Raw genomic sequence first — 18,411 nt, 5'->3', positions numbered from 1 at the left:
GGGTAGGCCATTGCGTAGTGCATTTTCGTGCCTATCTGGCCGCACCCACACCTGTCTGACGGTACCACCTTAAACCTTTGCAAGTTATGGCAAAGGGGCCATGCCCTGTAACGAACATGATACTCTCCCTTCTCCATTTATTCATCTTGTTTCTGACTCTCGGTAGTATCTCGTGTGTTGGCCGCCCTGGTTTGTCGACGGTATCCCATGCTTGCTGCCACTCTTGCATCATATCTTTCCATTGCCCCACAGCCCCGCATGAGCTTTGATCCAAGACACACGAATGTGAGGGTGTCTGTGGAGCAATTCTCTTGCTTTTCTGGCTGTTCTGTGTTTAGTCAAGGGGTTTTTTTATTACCATCAGACTTGAGAGGCTGTCTGACCTGATATGTGTCGGAATTTTTAGTGTAGCTGCATCCTTAAGAGCTTGATGCAACGCTAGTAGCTCCGCTTGAAATACAGAGTTATCTGTTCGCAGCTTGCACTTCCAAGTCTTGAGAATGGTCTGTTGTGCTGTCCGTATATAGGCCGCTCCTGTCGAGCTCTATTCTCTATTTCCTGCGGTGTGGAGTCCGTTTCGTTTAACTGCACCTGGTATCTAGGCAGTGTCTTGGATGGGTGGGTTGACCCCCCTACAGTGTTTCTCGTACCGATCCGGTTCAAACGTCTTTTCTCCCACAACTGGCTCTAGGCAGCCTCAGCAGCTTGGTCACTCTTGCTTCGTACTTGAGTCTCAGCCGGAGCGGTGGTATTCCTAGAATGACCTGCAACGCGTTGGTGAGAGTCGTTCTGTATGCTCCGGCTATATGCAATAGATGGGGCCTCTAGATTGAGTCAAGTTTGTTCCCTAATTAGACCTTGGGTCTTAAAAACCATATGGCTGCGCCGTAGACGATTATGCGTTCTGCTACGGTCTGATAGAGAGTTCGTCTCATTTCCTGTGGGAGGCCCCACTGGGTGCCCACGGTTCTCCTCAACCTCTGTAGCACCTCGGTCATTTTCACCTTCTGTGCTGCCAGGTGCAGCTCCCATTTCAGGTCCTCGTCAATGCTGAGTCCCAAGTACTTTAGAAGCTTGGTCCGCTTGAGGGAGATCCAGTTGAGCCTGATTGTGGGCGGTCGCTTGTTGGAAATCCAGACGAACGTTGTCTTCTGGTGGGATAGCGTCAACTTATGGTCAGTTAGCCAATCCATCAGTATTGCCAGGCCTCTTCTGCGAGTTTACCTGTGCGGTCTACGGCTGTGGTGGCTGCCGTGATAATTATATCATCCACATTTGCTTGGGCCCTTACCCCCTCTGGCCACCTTGTCTTGAAAAGATTGTCCAACACTAGGTTCCTGTGGGGCACCCCTCCAAAGGGCCTTCCGGGCCGTTTCTCCATCAGTCTCGATTACCACCTCTCTGTCCGTGAGGATATCTGCCGCAGTGGCACGTAGGTCCCTTGGAATTGGTAGTGTCCGCAGGTTTTTCCACATGTCTCCATAGCGTAGCCCATCGAAGGAGTCTCTTGGAGTTCGTTATAACCGGATTCGGCTGTATCTCTTGGATCATTTTTGTTTATTTTTCGAACATCTTTGAAAGTTTTTAGAATTCTTCTTTCACATTTCCCAAAAAGACAGACCTTAAATTTTTAGATTTTTTTCAAAATATTTCAAAAAACATTGAGATATTTTCTTCCATCGACTGCTTGTTAGGATCTCACAAAGTGGCTTCAAACGCAACCACTGAATCTTGGCATGGCCGCTATTACATGATTTTTGGTGAACCATAATCATTGTACCCGTTCTTTCATCTGCATTTTCGAGTTGCAATCCGTTAGCATTTATCGAACTAAAGCGTCTTCATACCTATATTCTAGGAATTCTACATCCAACCACAAAAGGGTGGCTCTAGGCTGTGTAGCCTATGCAGACACAAAAAAAGATTTTAATGTATTTATGCAAAATTTCAAACTATGAGTGTACTGGACTAATCAGATTCGCAGAGAAACCCGTGAATTTTTTTAACCGTGATCCTCGTGCACTTCCAAGAGATCCGTAAGATCTGTCCAGAAAATGTGTTAGTAGACATCGAAGAACCGGGTTTCGAATCCAGACTTGCACTATTAAAGGCTAGCTCCCTAACCACTGGACTGCCAGGAGATAATTTCTGGCGCATTTCATCTGTCTGGGAACACAGCAGCGAGTTTTCGGGTTATTTTACTGGTGCGACTTATACGCCAGAGGCATCGAAACTGTCTTTTTTGTGCACACACACACACACACAAGGGTAATAATCAACTAAGATAAAACCCCTGAAACCATAGTCGATCCGCTAATGACTCTGATTTGAGCATTTTTAAGTTCACATCCTTATTCTGTAGAACTCGGCTTACTCTTAAATTTGTCATTTTTGTATTGATTTAGTACATAGTTATCATATATTGGTCGAGAACGATAATGATTTATTTTTAATGCGTGGGTCTCACTCGGACACAACCCGAAGACATCGTGGCAAGATCTGTTCACAATTTGCGAGAGTTAGTATGCAAATTCAAAGGCAGGAATTTTTAGCTGGTAGAGAAGGTCCCTCAGAAAAATCTGTTTGTCAAAGGGCCCCCCATGATGCTATTAAAATAGCTCAAGATAACTTTATAGAAATTGCAGGAAATCTCATTCCAAAAACTCAGCATTAACGTGATCTATGGTTTGCAATATTATCAGTTTTTCTGTATTTGTGCCATCTTTTTGATGAATATCTTCAACTATACAATCAATCGAAAATTTTAGGATTTTCTGCCAGATGCTGGAAAAATTTGCACATAAAAAAACATTTTGGCAACATTTTGTGGTGCCCCTTTTCTCTCGATGCCCTAAGCACGTGCTTATTTTGCTTAATAGTTAATCCTGCCCATGAGCGGAGAGCATACGCTCATGCCCCCACCCCCATAGCGTCCAAAGTGGAGTCGACAGATCTAATGTATAGGTGTATATATGAATTGACATCATTATCATCATGCCCCCCCAGAGACTTCCAAGTCTATCTCCACCTATGATCAGCACTTCCTAGAGATAGGCCTCTGTACTGTTTGCCATAAACGTCATTCAGACCAGGGCCGCAACTAGATGCTTGGTCAGCCGGGGCAAGCCCTCTTGTAATGTTGAAGGAGAGATAAAAGGATGAAATTTTCGCCTCCTCTGGTCTGGCGCACACGATCATCGTCTCCTAGAGATAGGTCTTTGTACTGTTTGCCATAAACGTCATTCAGACTACCTAGCAAGTTTGCCACATTTTGAGACACAGCATCCTATTTCATTTATTTTGGCGTAGAATCTTCATTGGCTCACAAATACCGCATAGTGATAGGATGTGGGGCATAGAAATCGCCAATTCTGATTCCGATCATTTCTTTTCCTCACAACGATAATACTGGCACGAGCAGGGAATTTTTTTACCCTGAATATTCCGAGTGGAAATGTACTTACTGACGTCACAAGCAGACTGCAGACGCCTTCTAACCCTAGGAGGTGCTATGATCCGGCCCTGCAAGAGGTCATTTGACATCATGGCTCACATAAGGCGGGATAGAAGACGACAGGGTTCTGGGGGGCCAGTGTTGTTTTGATTTTGTTTTTTACATCATAAATGCACTCAAAACACACCATGGCCCTATTTATTTTATATATAAATTTGGTTATTCGATTTAATTGACCAGAGTCGCCCTTAGGGGTGTGCGACAGATGCAGCCCCGCACACATATATGGTAATTTTTTTTTTTTTACAAAAATAGAACAAGGTAGCTATGTTTCAGTATTATAACAATGATAATAGTTATTCGAACCTCAGCCACCTCGTTGGGCATTTTGCCTTTTGTGGCATTGTATTTGTAAATACGACAAATAAACGAGAATTATCCGCAACTCGAAGCCCCACAGATCATTTTCTCTACCGGCTCGCGTCTGGTAATGGTGGCCCTGGAATTAACTTATAATTCTGAGGGTCTACTAGCATTTTATTTTGAAATTGAAATCTCAATTTAACTTGGATAATATAATTATTATTAACTATAATTAAAATAGTAGACGGATTAAATGCAACCAATTTTTCAGCAAGTTTTGGACTCTTATAATACCTGTTTCTAGTTATTTTTTCTTCCTTCTATTTATAAATGCCTTTTTAGTTCTTATTTTAAGCATTTTTAATGCCTTTTTGCCTGCCTATTTTGAGAATTTTTAGTGCCAAAACTTCCGGGCTCTACTCAAAACATTGAATTAATATATGAGTATAAGCACATTAACAAACACAAAAATATTAAAAATATTTTATTAACTTTTCTAAACATTAAAACAGTTCAACAAAAACAACCTATAATGTAATCTACTGATGAAATAAAACCTCAAACAAAAAATAATTTCCCAGGTAAACACATTTTTCTACTTGGATACATCAACTAGCAGTAATATGTATAAATCTTGATATAATTTATAATAAGATATTTTACTTGTTTTAAATTGGAATTTCACATTTTTAAAGAAAGATTTTAACAATGCTATTGATGTCCTTAAATATGCATATTTTTTCAAAACACTCAACTGAATAAACTCTATCACAGCATAATGCATTGCAGAGAAAGAAAAAATTCCAAGGAAGAAATTTAGCATGTAATCTTACATAGCTCAACCATGCCATCAACAAAATGTAAAAAGAAATATATTTTATTGCTCAAACTACTAAAACCATTTGGCACATAACAATCTATTTTATGTTGAAAAAGGAAGACATTAAACTAAATTCATACCTATAACCAAGATTTTTAATGACACTGATCAACGGATAAATTTTGAAAAAGAAATACATGTATATACGAAAAAATACTTTAAAGATTTATAATTTCAACATATGATCCAATATATAGGTATTATATTAATAAAACAATTTTTTCCTATAAGCTCATATATAACTGAAAAGGTTCATAGCTGGAAACCTACCAAATAAAATCACATCGTAACCAGCCAAAACTGATAGAAAAAATTTCAAATAATCAAGCTTCACTAATTTTGTATACTTATTGTTTCACAATTTATTTCTTGAATAATATATACATGAAAAACCACCCACAATCTCGGTCAAATCATAAAATAATAGTAAAATCGTAACTCATAGAGTACATTAATGTATAAATATCTACAGGGTGATTCCGAAAAGATGGGAAAAACTTTAAGAGGGTACTTTAAGATACTACACACCAATACAAACAATTGTCATCAAAGAATGCATGGTCTAACATGAAACGCACAGGGATGCCAGCCCTGTGAAGTTATTCCAGTGTGCAACCATTCTAACAGTTGTGATGTACGGGATAATGGCACACTTTAATAATACTGAAAAGTAGGCATGCATTTCATTTACGGAGCTGCAAACGGAAGTACCACAGAGGCAAGCCCGTCAGTTAGGGGGGCAGTTGCTCCCCCCCCCCCAGCTTTTGAAAATACACTAAAAATGGTATATATATATATACATACATTGAGTACATGTGCTTTGCCCCCACCCCCTGGAAAAAGTTGAAATGATGACCCTGCACAGAGGCAGCATGAATGTACGGCGAGCGTTTTTCCCACAGGCGGTTGCCCAATCTGAAAACATTTGCACACTTGCATTGGCAGCTGCGCAAAACGGAATCCTTTCTCGCTTGCCGGCCTGATGCAGGTCGTACAAAGGACTGTCAGAACAGCAGGTGTGGAAGACGAGATTTCAGAAATGGTGGCAGAGCAGCCAACTACATGCACACGAGCTGCGGGCCATAGCCTTGGTGTGCAACAATCCACAACATGGCGGGTGCTGAAGTGTGAGAGGTTACACCCATACCATTTTCAACGAGTCCAAACACTGAATGAAGATGATTATGCTCGTCGCGTACACTTCGCCCGCTGGCTCCTACAGCAGAGTGCAGCATGCCCAGATTTTGCGATAACTGATCTTTTCTCCGATGAATACATTTTTGTACGAGAGAGGGAATTTTTTTTAATACCCACAATAAATTTGTAAATCCACATGCACATCAGCAATGCTTCTCCATCAATGTTTGGGTAGGAATCATCGGTGACTACCTAATAGGACAGTATCTTCTGCCGGAACGCCTTGACGAGGGTAAATACCGGACGTTTCTGCAAGAGGTGATGCCAGACTTGCTGCAGGATGTTCCAACTGCCCTATGGTGGCATATGTGGTTCCAGCACTATGGAGCTCCAGCCCATTTTGGGCGTCACTTTTTAAACCCATGGATCGGGCGCGGTGGTCCTGTAGCGTGGCCACCACAATTGCCTGATTTATCGTGTCTTGATTTCTTTTTGTGGGGACAGCTGAAGAGTCTGGTGTATTAGACTCCTCTTGACTGTGAAGAGGACCTAATCGCAAGACTTTCAGCTGCTGCTAGGGAGGTTTGCGATATGCCTGGAATATTCCAGAGCGTTCGCCAATCCCTCCTTCGCCACTGTTCTTGCATCACCATTGGCGGTCACTCTTTTGAGCAATTATTGTAAATTATTCATTAAAATTACTTTTTTATACAAATACAATTAACGTATACATTCTTTTTGTGTTTTCTTCTCGTATCCTCGGTTTTACTATGTTGCACCCTGTAGCACGTTTGCATTTCATTTTAGACCATGCATTCTTTGATGAAAATTGTTTTTGTGTGTACTACCACCTCTTAAAGTTTTTCTCATCTTTTCTGAATCACCCTGTATACGTGTTTCAAATCTGTAAATAAACATACTGAGCCATGCTATGGATCATAAGGTCTCATGTAAAACTTTCATGAAAAAGACTTGAACATTTTGCTATAAATGTAGAAATAAAATTTTGGAGTGATTTAACATAGGGAAAAGAAGGGTAAGAGTGCGCACTTAGTAGATTTTGATTATAAAAACGATATATATTAATTCCCATAAATATTATAAAACATAGTTTATTAATCATAGTTTATTTATCATGTGTATATATTGTTTGTAATTTGTGTTAATTGCATTTTTAATTGGGTTGCTGTATTTTTGAAACATATGACATCCATATTTTTATGGGCATCTTTTTATCAGCCACCTCGTTGGGCATTTTGCCTGTTGTGGCGTTGTATTTGTATTTGTATTTGTAAATCAGGCATAATTGGGCAAGAAATGAAAAAGCAGTAGTTTTACAAATAAATCAGTTATAAATTTTTAAAAAATGGTGAATTCACAACTCTTTCATGCCCTGTCAGGTAGAAATATGCATCCAGAGATTCCAATAAAATGTTCATGTACTTTCCTAACTAAAGCATTTCTCATGGACACACACACAAACCATTCTTTTTATATTCCATACTTTCCATATACTCAGTCAAATATTCATGCATAGGCTGGGCAGATAAACATTTAATTGCATAGTCAAACTTGAGTCGCTTTTTCAATACAGTTTTGAAAGTCTAGTTCTAGTGATTTCTTGGTTTTTTGATGCAATTACCCTTTTCCATCATTTTATGGGCTTAACTGGCCTTTGCTATCTTCACTTACAGATTTCATTTCATTTTGAATGATAGAGACCATAGTTGCGTTCGTACTCTTAGCTGCTTGTGTGTTGTTTTTCTAAATCGCTCATAGATAGCAACACCCTATAAGATAGGGTTAAATTCCAACATCCCTATAATGACGATGTATAGCAGAGAATGTTTTATTGACAATTAAGCCTTGAAAATTTTCATCGATTTTCTCAGAAAATTAAGATTCCCTGGCAGAAAAATCACTTATTAACGTGACAAAATTACATTTTACCTTATAAATTGGAGACATCAAGGTGTTATCAATTATGGCACTTACTTGAGAAAGGTCAAAACTCACGTTAACTTGGTCATAGTCCTTTATACTCAATCTGTTGCCAACAGCAGAAAAATCACATACATGCACATTTGTATTACTCTTATCCGCCTTTCTCCTAATTATAGTGATTATGTATGTAAGTGATTGCAACAAAAAAATGATCAAATAATAGCAAACTCCACATACAAAATTAGGTATTTTGCTATCTCTTTCCTAAATATCACAATAAAATCATTAATGGACAATAATAATTCATGCTATATTAAATTATTAGGAAAATTAGATCATTCAAATTTCCACAGCTATGCATCTCTCATAACCAATTCAATGATTCCCATGATATAAACATTGTGCTTAATGGGTTTGTCCATAAACACAATACACAGAATGGCTTTTTCTAGATAAAAACTGGTGGTCACATTAATGAAACTCAACTGTGCATATACTCTTTTCGAAAAAGATAGACATTTTCAAAAAATGTGAAATACAGTTCAAGAATAATACTGACTAAAAATTATATTTTTTGCAGTTGAAGATGTGCCTCATCTGAAGATATTTCAAATAAATCTAAGTAATGAATACCTCAATTAAATTTATAAATTGAAAATCAGTAAAGAGTGATGAAAAACATTGTCACAAAATGTTAGACAATTCTAACTGAATTGCTAAGAATTTAGACAGAATGCAGAGATTGTGTGTTCATTTCAGCTTCAGTGGAAAAAAATGTAAGAAGTGTCATAGCTAGACATGTTTACAAAAATGGCCAACAATTTTTGAAAGAAAACTTGAAGAAAAAGATTTGTGGTTGCTGATTTTGATGACCTACAAATTTTAAAAATATGCAACTATTTAACCTACAAACATAAAAATGGCATTATAATAGGTATATTATAGATATACATACACTTTCTGCACAAATCACTTCTGAAAAGGGGTAAAACAATAGTAAATTGCCGAATGATGGTAGACTAGAGTTGTGCTCATTTCAAAAGGAGGACCAATGGAGGACCACTGCATTGCATTTTGTTAAAAATATGTTAAAAGTTCCAGCACAAAACTGATTTAATGTGCAGCAATTCAGCTTGTGAAACAATCAACGAGATTGCAAAAACTAGGCTTCTGGTTTATGACAAGCCTTCTCCAAATATTGCTACACCTGGTGATTTTTCTCGAATTTTGAAATATCCTTTGCAAAGTACGGTTGACCCTCTGCATTTGCAGATTTCATTTCACGGTTTCCCTATTCACAGTTTCTTTCCTAGTTTTCTGGAAAACACAGTTGCAGTGAAAACTCAACAAAAAATGAGATACGATTGAAATTTACTAGGATTTAGCAGGTAGAGCCTCAGAAAAACCACTTGGCCCGAGAGCCCATGATGCTCCTAAGACGGCCCTGCCTATTTCCCCAGCCTAGTTACAAGCCACGGGTGGTGGGGTGCAATAAAAAAGGTATGCAAGTTATATATGGCACAACTTGCATATTAGAATCATCATTATTACATCTGCAAATCTGTGAATATTGAAGAGAAAATTATAAGTCACACCTCCCAATATTTTGCATTAACAATAGAAAAGCTTTTACTAGGAAAACACTTTTTCTGGATTGGATTAAACAGTGTTTGAAGGAAGTCAGGAGTTACCTTGACAGTACAGGCGGTAATAAATTTGGTGATATATGCTTTTATATTGGGTATTTTTATTTGGGTATTATATTTGACATCCATTTTTTTTATGGGCTTAATTTTTTCACCCACCTCGTTGGGCAATTTGCCTGATGTGGTCTTTGTATTGGTATAAAGATTGCTGTTCAAAGTTCTTTGGGTACTGCCCTTGATGACCCATGGCAATTAAGTCCTCTATATGCCTCCTAACTCCTTATTCATCTGCTTGATCGGATATTCAAACATTTATGGTTTACTATACGCATTATTATAATTCTATTTAATTCTTTGAGGGGCTCCACTTGTAACACCTGTCCAATCAGAAAGTTTCCAGTTGATCATTATCTGCAGTGACATATCTCACAACCACAATTTTATCCAGTTCAACAAGTTACCCCCAATGCCAATCTCATGTAAATGCTTCAAGAGTTTACCATATTTGAGCCCCAATTGAATGCCTTCTGAAAATCAAGATACAAAATGTCAACATTTTTGCCTTTATCTAAAAAATTAGTGACATAGAAAGGAGATAGGTTCAGGAAGGGAAAGTCACGTGTAACCAATGCTGATTTCCTGCCAATACATTGTTCTCGTCCATCCACTTCACCAGTTACTTTTTGATAATAATTTGACATTTTTTAGAGGAAGCTCATCAAACTCACTGCACAATATTTGGACATGTTTATTCTACTATCCTTTATGAAAATTGGAACCACATTGGCAAGCTTCCAATCCTGCGGGACGACACCTCAGTGACACTACTCCTGTAAATCTGTGGAACACAATTTATTTTTGCATTTTCTAATGACCCTGGGATGAATATCATCTGGTTCCGGTGCTTTGTTAGCACACACATTTTTAAGAAGCTTCAAGATTTCCAGATCTTCCACCTGAACATTGTTGAGAAATTTATCATCCCATGGTACCCCCAGGGGTCTGTTCAGCCAAAATTTGGGTCCATTTTCCAGACCCTTCACAAAATTCTGGATCTGAAAAACAGACTGGCAACAAAATACAAATTAACGAAACTATAAATTTGGCATTTTATTTCTTTTGTGATAAATTCATTGGATTATTTCGCTTCATGCAAAATTAATGACCCTTTTTACAAAAGTAACAAAAATTTTCACTACAAAAAAATCTGGACAGATCCCTGGTACACCCATATTTTGGATATCGCCTTCTCGTTTGAAAATTGGTACAAAAACCATATCTTTAGCCTAAACCCCCTCTATCGAGATGAGGCCAATTGTGCCCTTATATCCATTATTGACATACCTAAAAATGATTTTGGGTCATTGCTAACTTTTTTGCCAAAGCAAATTAACCTAATTTTTACTATCCCTCATCACTTTCTTCACCCTTTTTTCAGCAAATGATGACAGGTCACTTCCACTTTTATACTCTGAGCTCCCTTTTCCTTTAAAGATAAAGATTACACACACACTATTCATGACCAGATGGGAGGGATGAACAAACATGCTTTTTACAAACAAAGGGAATGACATCATACAATACATTGGATAGTTTTGTCCTAAATTCTTCCCATTGACTTACAACACCCACTGATTCCAACAAGTCTTTGAAAATTACCGCTAACCTTTCTCTCAAAAGTTCCAAGTTGAACCTTGAAATAAAGGAACCATTAATTTTTATTAGGTTCACCCACGAAGCTACAAACAAAGCTAACCACCCAATGATCACTGGAAGAAAAGTTGTCCGCAACCAAAACATGTTCAATAAGATACTCAGAATTAATTAGAATCAAATCCGAAATAAAAGTACCTTTAGTGGCTTCTGATACCTGCTGATACAAAAAGTTATCGAACACCAACTTAAGAAAGTCTCTCTCATATTGATCTCTAGCCAATAGGTTCTCCCAATCAATACCCAGATAATTGAAATCCCCTAATATAACTACCCTCTTGCATTTATACAGGTTGGAAATTTCATCATGAAGCTTGGAGATCCAGATCCCTATTCTGCGGGTTACAGTAAAATCCTACTGTAGCTTATGTTTTCGCTATACACTTTTTGTTTTTGAGCTTAACCCATGTAGTTTCAATATCACTACTCTGTACATTACACTCTCTAGCCAGCAAATACGTAAATCAATTCGAGTAAATCAAGACTCCACCCCCTTTCCTACCAGATCTATTTCTGAAAAATTATCATATCCATGTGTAAGAAGGATTCATCACCATTGTTTGCCCAAGATTCTGTTTTGGCTATAAGATCTGTTATGGCTGTATCGATCATGTTTATTTAAGTCACTCAACTGATACAAGTATTACCAAATACTACTCATCAATAGTTGAGACACACATAATTGACTATTATCCAATTGCATGTAAACTTCATTTTGCTGCCCCAATATTACATAAGATAAATCAAACTATGCATAAAAAAGTGAAAATTATTTGGTCTACTGTTATGTTGAATTTTCTCCAAAATGATGAATTTCAATTCAATCACACTCATCCTGAACTTGATTTTGATAGCTTTTTATCCACTATAAATGTTATTGTGCAAAATCATTCCAGATGCAGAAACATTGTTTAAAGGAGGAAGGTTGGTAAGCAATGGGTTACTGTCGAAATTTACAATTTAGTTAAGATGAAACAACTTTCCATAAAAACATCTTATGACCTTTCTATAGAAACAGCATATAGAAATATAAAATCAAGAATCAAGTCTGAAATAAAACATTCTAAAAACAGCACTGCTCTTTTAAGTTCTCTGAATGTCGTAACAACACTGAACATAGGAATTTTTTGTAAATAGAATACTAGACAGTGATAACAAAGAGAATATACTTCCAGAAAACATTGAACCTCTGATTCTTGCCAATAAATTTAACTCACATTTCAATAGTTCAACAGTATTGGAAGAAATACAGTGGTTGCTATGGATATTTATGAACAATACATACATAGCTTCCAAAATTCATGTTTTGGGTTTTCTAATTAATATTATGAAAATAAAGAAAATTATAAACAAACTGAAAAACTCCATCTTCATCGATACTATGAACTCAAAAGTTGGAAACATTTTCCTGACAATGTCACTCAAATGTTTTCTGATCGTGTAAATAATTTTTTTCAAAGTGGTGTTTTCCCAGATTCATTCAAAAAGGCAATAATTACCCCCTTCCCCCATTTATAAAACCAGTGATAGGAATGATCTTAGCAGCTATAGATCAGTTTCAGTTCTCAGTATGGCATCAAAAATCATGGAATCAATCATAAGAGCTAGAGTTTACTCGTTTCTAAATGTTAATAATTTCTTCTCAAATAATAAACATGATTTCCTGCCAAACAAAAGCACTGAAACTGCACTAATTGAATTTAGTAAATTTGTAGTTGATAGTTTAGATAACTCAAAACAAACAGTAATTTTTCTTGATATACAAAAATGTTTTTACAGCATCAATCACAGTACATTGCTTGCCAAATTTCACACATATGGAATTAGAGGTCATAAATTATTTGAATCCTATCTTAATAATAGATCTCAATCTGTAGTGTGGTAAATATATTAATAATCTAATGAACATGCTGAGGAATCCACAAGGAACTACTTTAGGACCATTACTTTTTACTATATATATTAATGATTTCTGTAACCTTGACCCAGGTAACTCAAACATTATCTAAATACCAATTTTTTTGTTTTCATATATTACTATTCCCTTCTTCATTCTCACCTATTATATGGGCAAACTGTTTGGGGCAGTGACTACATCAGTACATTGCAACCTATCATACAGACCCAAAAGAAAATAATTTGATCACTTGCTGGCCATCACTCAACTCCATCATTCGATTTCTACCGGCAACTAAACATACTCCCATTGCAGTATTTACACTTTTATAAATCATTTCTCCTAATCTTAAAAAAACTCTCAGTCTTCCTTTTAATTTATCAAGGACATAAAACAGATACAATAACATTTTAATATTTCCTTAATACATAAAATGAAAAACGATGAAGAAAAACCATTTTACATACTTTATTCAAAAATTTTATAACAAACTACCACATATTTTTTTCCCTTCCACGTAGTTATTGAAAAAACATTTAAAAAATTATCTTTTCACAATAGCTAACATCAACGATAATTTCTGAAGGGGGGAACAGAGCTCTATCAGTCAGTGTTGAATCTAATTTCATAAATGAGTACTTCCTGCTGTTTGCCTCTAATTGTCAAAGTCACTAAACGATTCTCTCGTGATATTCTAGCATTTTATATACTCACATATACGTAATAAATGAAGGATATATTTGAAATGCTGAATTATATTCTGAATGAATACTTAATGCCAGATGCAGAATTCATTTCAATGTATTTATCTACCTCTTTTTTTTTTGTTCTGTCCTTGAAATTGTATTGTAATTATTCATTAATACTTTGTGTTCATCCGTACAGATCAGTGATCTCTTGATGAATATGTTTTTCCTTATTATTATGTAATATTTCATCAAGATAAACTTTAAAAAAAAAGATCAAGGCCCTCCAAAGCTATTATAGTTTATAAAAAGTCTTCATTACCCAAGCTTCCAGCATTTACTGGAACACATTAATTTTTCCTGTGATTTAGTGTCGATCTAGAAGCTATCCCTGTCAAAGTTGGGTAATTCCCCTTCTATATTGTGTTGATCAACATAAAATAACTCATATTCTCATCTACCTGGTCTGGGAGTAAAAAGCCTTAAAAAGCCTATCGTAAACCTCCCAGACAACTCCTATTAAGATGAATCCCATCCCAACAAAGCCAAATATCAGTGAATGCAGAAAGCTCTAAGAATGTGACCCTAAAGAGGAGCAAATGTCCTTCAAAGGAATTAATGAAAAATGCATATGCAACAAAACTGCAGAGTATAATGAACAAAATTCCTAGCCTTCATATTGGCATGCATTAGAGAAAGGTTTGCTACCATTGATCAATGTTAGGACTGGTTGGAACTTTGATATCATACAGTATATATTCCAGATTTTGCTCTTTTCAATATATATAGCTACCTTTTATTTTCCGCGATTTATACAGCATTTCCTGGAAGGAAAATGAGATGAAAAAGACTTATAGGCATTCAAGCACAAGATAATGAAAAATTGCTCAAACATTGGGAAAAAAACATCTGAAATGAAGACTATTTCAGACTGATTTTGGAATCCTTGTGTATGGCAAATTCAGTTATTTTTCTTCTCGTTTCAGGACATTTCTTTTCAACTAACATTTCAAACATTAAAACAATCATTACAGACACACACAATTAAACAACAAGGGAATAAGCAAATTTAATTAAAACTTGTACATTATGTTCAAAAGATACCCAAAATATGATGTACTTCACATGAACAATCATTTTTTTGGCAGATTAGAGTGAAAATATAGAGCAATGCCAGCGAAGTGTAAAAACACAAAATGCTTGTATAACAAAATCTCATACTGGTTTAGGGAAAAATAAATAACGTCAAACTATCAGAAGGCATTAGGCAAAGAAGTTTCCACAAAGTGAATGTCATATGGCCACAAAAAATCAGATGTTTCAACAAATAACTGCAAAAATCTGTTTTTAAATTAATGAAAAAAGGGTAATGTAAGCAGGAAATAAAATAAAACTATTGGAAACTTGGCCAGCAAAATTGCTTGATCTGATCTTTAGTCGCATCACTATCATTTTCTGCACACGAGGGCTAACTAGACCGGACCTACAGTTTATTGCTGAATCTGAAAATGGCAGCATCCAGCATAATAATTCTCTCTTCTTTTTTTTTCAATTTCAAATTTATTTTACAACTTTTCATATATCCCACAGAGAGTTTGGTGCACTAACCCCTTGGGGGACTTCCTGCAGTAGCAATGTGTTCTGCAGTCATTGTCATTTCTGTTGTGCCTCTGCGTCAGAAAGATTCTGTCAAGAACAAATTGGATATTGAACTTGTGATAACTCTGAACATTCTTTGGTGCATTAGAGTCAAGTATCTTATCTCCTGCATCCCAACCTGATTTGAATATCAATGAGAATGTTCCATACTGGAATGTGAGACATACATAAACAGTCATCATTTCCTAAATAAAAACTCCCATCCTGGAAATATATCAGTGTTTGATATGAGAGTTTATACCAAGTTGAATGGAAGCTAAGTGAAATAGAATATACATGAAGCTAGATGAATGCTTGAAATATTGAGAATTTTTAAGTTGTTGGTCAGTTACACATTATACTTGAAAACCTATTCACAAACATAGATGTAGGAATTGGTTCTCTAGGTTTTAGGCAGTTTTTTTGGATTCCACTAAAAATTCCATTAAAATATATTTATACTCATTAGAAAAATTATAAAAGTTACATATAGTCAATTAAGAGGTTTCTGTGCACACGAGAAATCACAATGGGATTTCAACAGAGTATATTCAGAACAAAATTTTTGGCCAGCTGCCACACTTTTATATGTGTAAATTTTTATTCTAACTCATAAACTGCATCTTAGCAAAGCTGTATAACATCTAACATTTGTTCCTCAATTAAAATGCATTGACCTCTTCCACTAGAATAAGATAATCAAAACTAGTTATATCAATAGTGGAGAGTGACAATCCCTGTACATTGCCTTCTGCAGACCATTGCCATCATGAGCTATAAGCTGAGACAGGTCAGGTTGTCCATACCACAGTTCCCCTCAGAATTTATATGCTTTGAGGAAGGAAAGGTTCAAGACTTCTGTAGACATAATGGTCTAGAGCACTCACCCAAGATTGCAAGGGGTCACTTTTTTGTTTATCTCTCCCCTTTCTGTGTAGTTCTGTTCGATTGACAACAAAAGTAAGAGGGGTATTTTATTGTATCATTCAAATACAAATACAATGCCCCAACAGGCAAAATGCCCAATGAGGTGACTGAGTAAAAGTCCCAGGATTGACATTCATCCCATAGAAGTACATTTATTCAATAATAAAAAAAATTCAAACACTAGTGTTGTTTTTTGTTTTTTTTTTGCATTTACTTTTCATCTACTTTTCTGCATTTTTTTTTTCAAGTTTCCCCTTTCCGTTTCTTCATTAAATCTGAGATACAGAAAAAAACCTGCAGGCTGAGAGAGAGAGGGCAACAGAATTTCAATATAATTAGCATTGCACCAAACAAACTACATTAATTTCCTTGTTATAACCAAACTCCTGCTTAATTCATGTTTTCCTGCTTTCATTATTACATTCTTATTGCCATTTTTTGCCTTGATTTCAATTTAATCTTAGAATAAAACAAAAAGTTCCTTTGAAAAATGCACAAAGAATCTTTGAAGAAACTTCCAATAACAAAGAAAAAAACAATGTATAACAACAATCTTTCCTAAATGCAACAAGTAAAAATAAATAAAAACAATCTCTAAAAGACTGTTGTTTGTGTTTCTTGTTTCTAGAACCATAAATTTCTTTTCTGAAAGACAAAATCCGAACCCAATATTTCACAGTATCTTTAATTATGTTTCCCCTCATGCAGGGAAAATTTGAAGAACCTATGCAAGAGAAAAAACTAATAACAATTGTAACATTTCATTCATTTTCAGCATGTGTTTGTTCAGAAAATGAAAGAGAATCTTGATAATCAGATGATAGAACTTTGTCTAAAAGTAAACATTCAATTTGACTATCATCAAGAGTGTCGGCTGTATCATTGCTTGCCAAGCTTTCAGAATCTGAAAGGTCTTCTTTTTGCACACGTAAAATATTCAAGTCAATAGCATGATGCCTTTGGTTAGGAATTTCAGCTCCTTCTGGAGATCTATCAACCTGTGAAGCTAATTTAGATGAATGGATTATAGGTTCTGGTTTCAAAGTTAATAGCTTGATTTTGTCTGCAACTACTCTTGCAGAACATGCTTCTTCAGTAAAAGAAGTCAAATTTTTTGATAATTGATCAGTAATGAAGTTGGGACTTGAAGATGCTGACATCACTTGTTTGCTATCATTCTGAGTCAGATTAATCACATTATTATGTTTTGTCCCATCACATGACACCTGAAAATACAATACAAACAGGTTTTGAGTGAAAAATTATAATTTTTATATTACGTATTTATGTTTTATATTTTTATATTTTTTTATGTATAACACATAATTAAAATGTGTTGGCTGAAATTGTTTAGAAAAACATAAATATATACATTAATTTTCAAAGCACTACACTCAATTACAAAACAAGACTTGATTACATAAGTTGAAGGAACACAATTCATGTATCAATTCGTATGCCCCTTTTTCTTGGAAAAGACAGCCAAATTAATTTTTTGTCATGTTTTTAAACCAATGTTCTCTAAGAAACTAAATATAATTCTAGTAACACACGCAAAAACCTCCATTCATAAGCAAAATCTGAATAAGTTTTTTAACATGTTTCTAAGCAGTTTTCTTGTTACCAAGCTGTAATGCAAATTTATAAGCTGCCAGAGCCACATTTGAACATGAGCGAACAAACTTGCTGATTACCAGTATATCTGAGCATCATCACTATTCAGTCATGTGGGTATCATAATGGTTTCTAATAGCAAAAGCCCAGTTTTGATCCCCTTGGTTGCATAACAGCAACCAGGCTGACGCAATTTTGTTGTTTTTTCCAACCTTAAGGCACAAATACAAGCTACTTTAACTGAATGAATGAACGCCAGAACTTTGCCACTAGACTTATCCCGTTGTAGAGATCTCTTCCAGCCCAGCTTCGTGGCAGAGTCAAGCAAACTACTTTAACTAACCTTTTGTTTAATATATATTTAACCGCTTTGCTTACAAGGTTTCTGCAAGAAATTTGAATGATCTCTATTTGATGAATGGACGAAACCTCGTACTAACCTAACCGCATGTTAGAGAAAGGTAAAGAAGTTGAAGGAAAAAAAGCATGAATGAAAAACAATATAATACATA

At 35.8% G+C, this 18,411-nt stretch overlaps 1 protein-coding gene across 3 annotated transcripts in view; it reads right to left on the bottom strand.

Moving 5' to 3' along the window:
* Window positions 1–16,372: 16,372 nt before the first annotated feature.
* LOC149084865 (SH3 domain-binding protein 5-like) overlaps window positions 16,373–18,411 on the bottom strand; it is a 57,671-nt gene continuing 55,632 nt past the window's right edge. For all 3 annotated transcript variants that reach the window (XM_089232591.1, XM_089232590.1, XM_089232592.1), the window contains one exon: window positions 16,373–17,511. In XM_089232591.1, the coding sequence (XP_089088717.1) occupies window positions 17,047–17,511 (465 nt within the window). In that variant the 3' untranslated portion in view covers window positions 16,373–17,046. The remainder of the gene's footprint in view (window positions 17,512–18,411) is intronic.

The sequence above is a fragment of the Pholcus phalangioides genome, unplaced genomic scaffold (genome assembly GCF_987345545.1).
Source record: "Pholcus phalangioides strain wild (caught in Gottingen) unplaced genomic scaffold, Ppha-v1.0 ptg000007l_1, whole genome shotgun sequence".
In the NCBI taxonomy this organism is placed as follows: domain Eukaryota; kingdom Metazoa; phylum Arthropoda; class Arachnida; order Araneae; family Pholcidae; genus Pholcus; species Pholcus phalangioides.
This window is presented reverse-complemented; position numbering and strand designations above follow the sequence as displayed.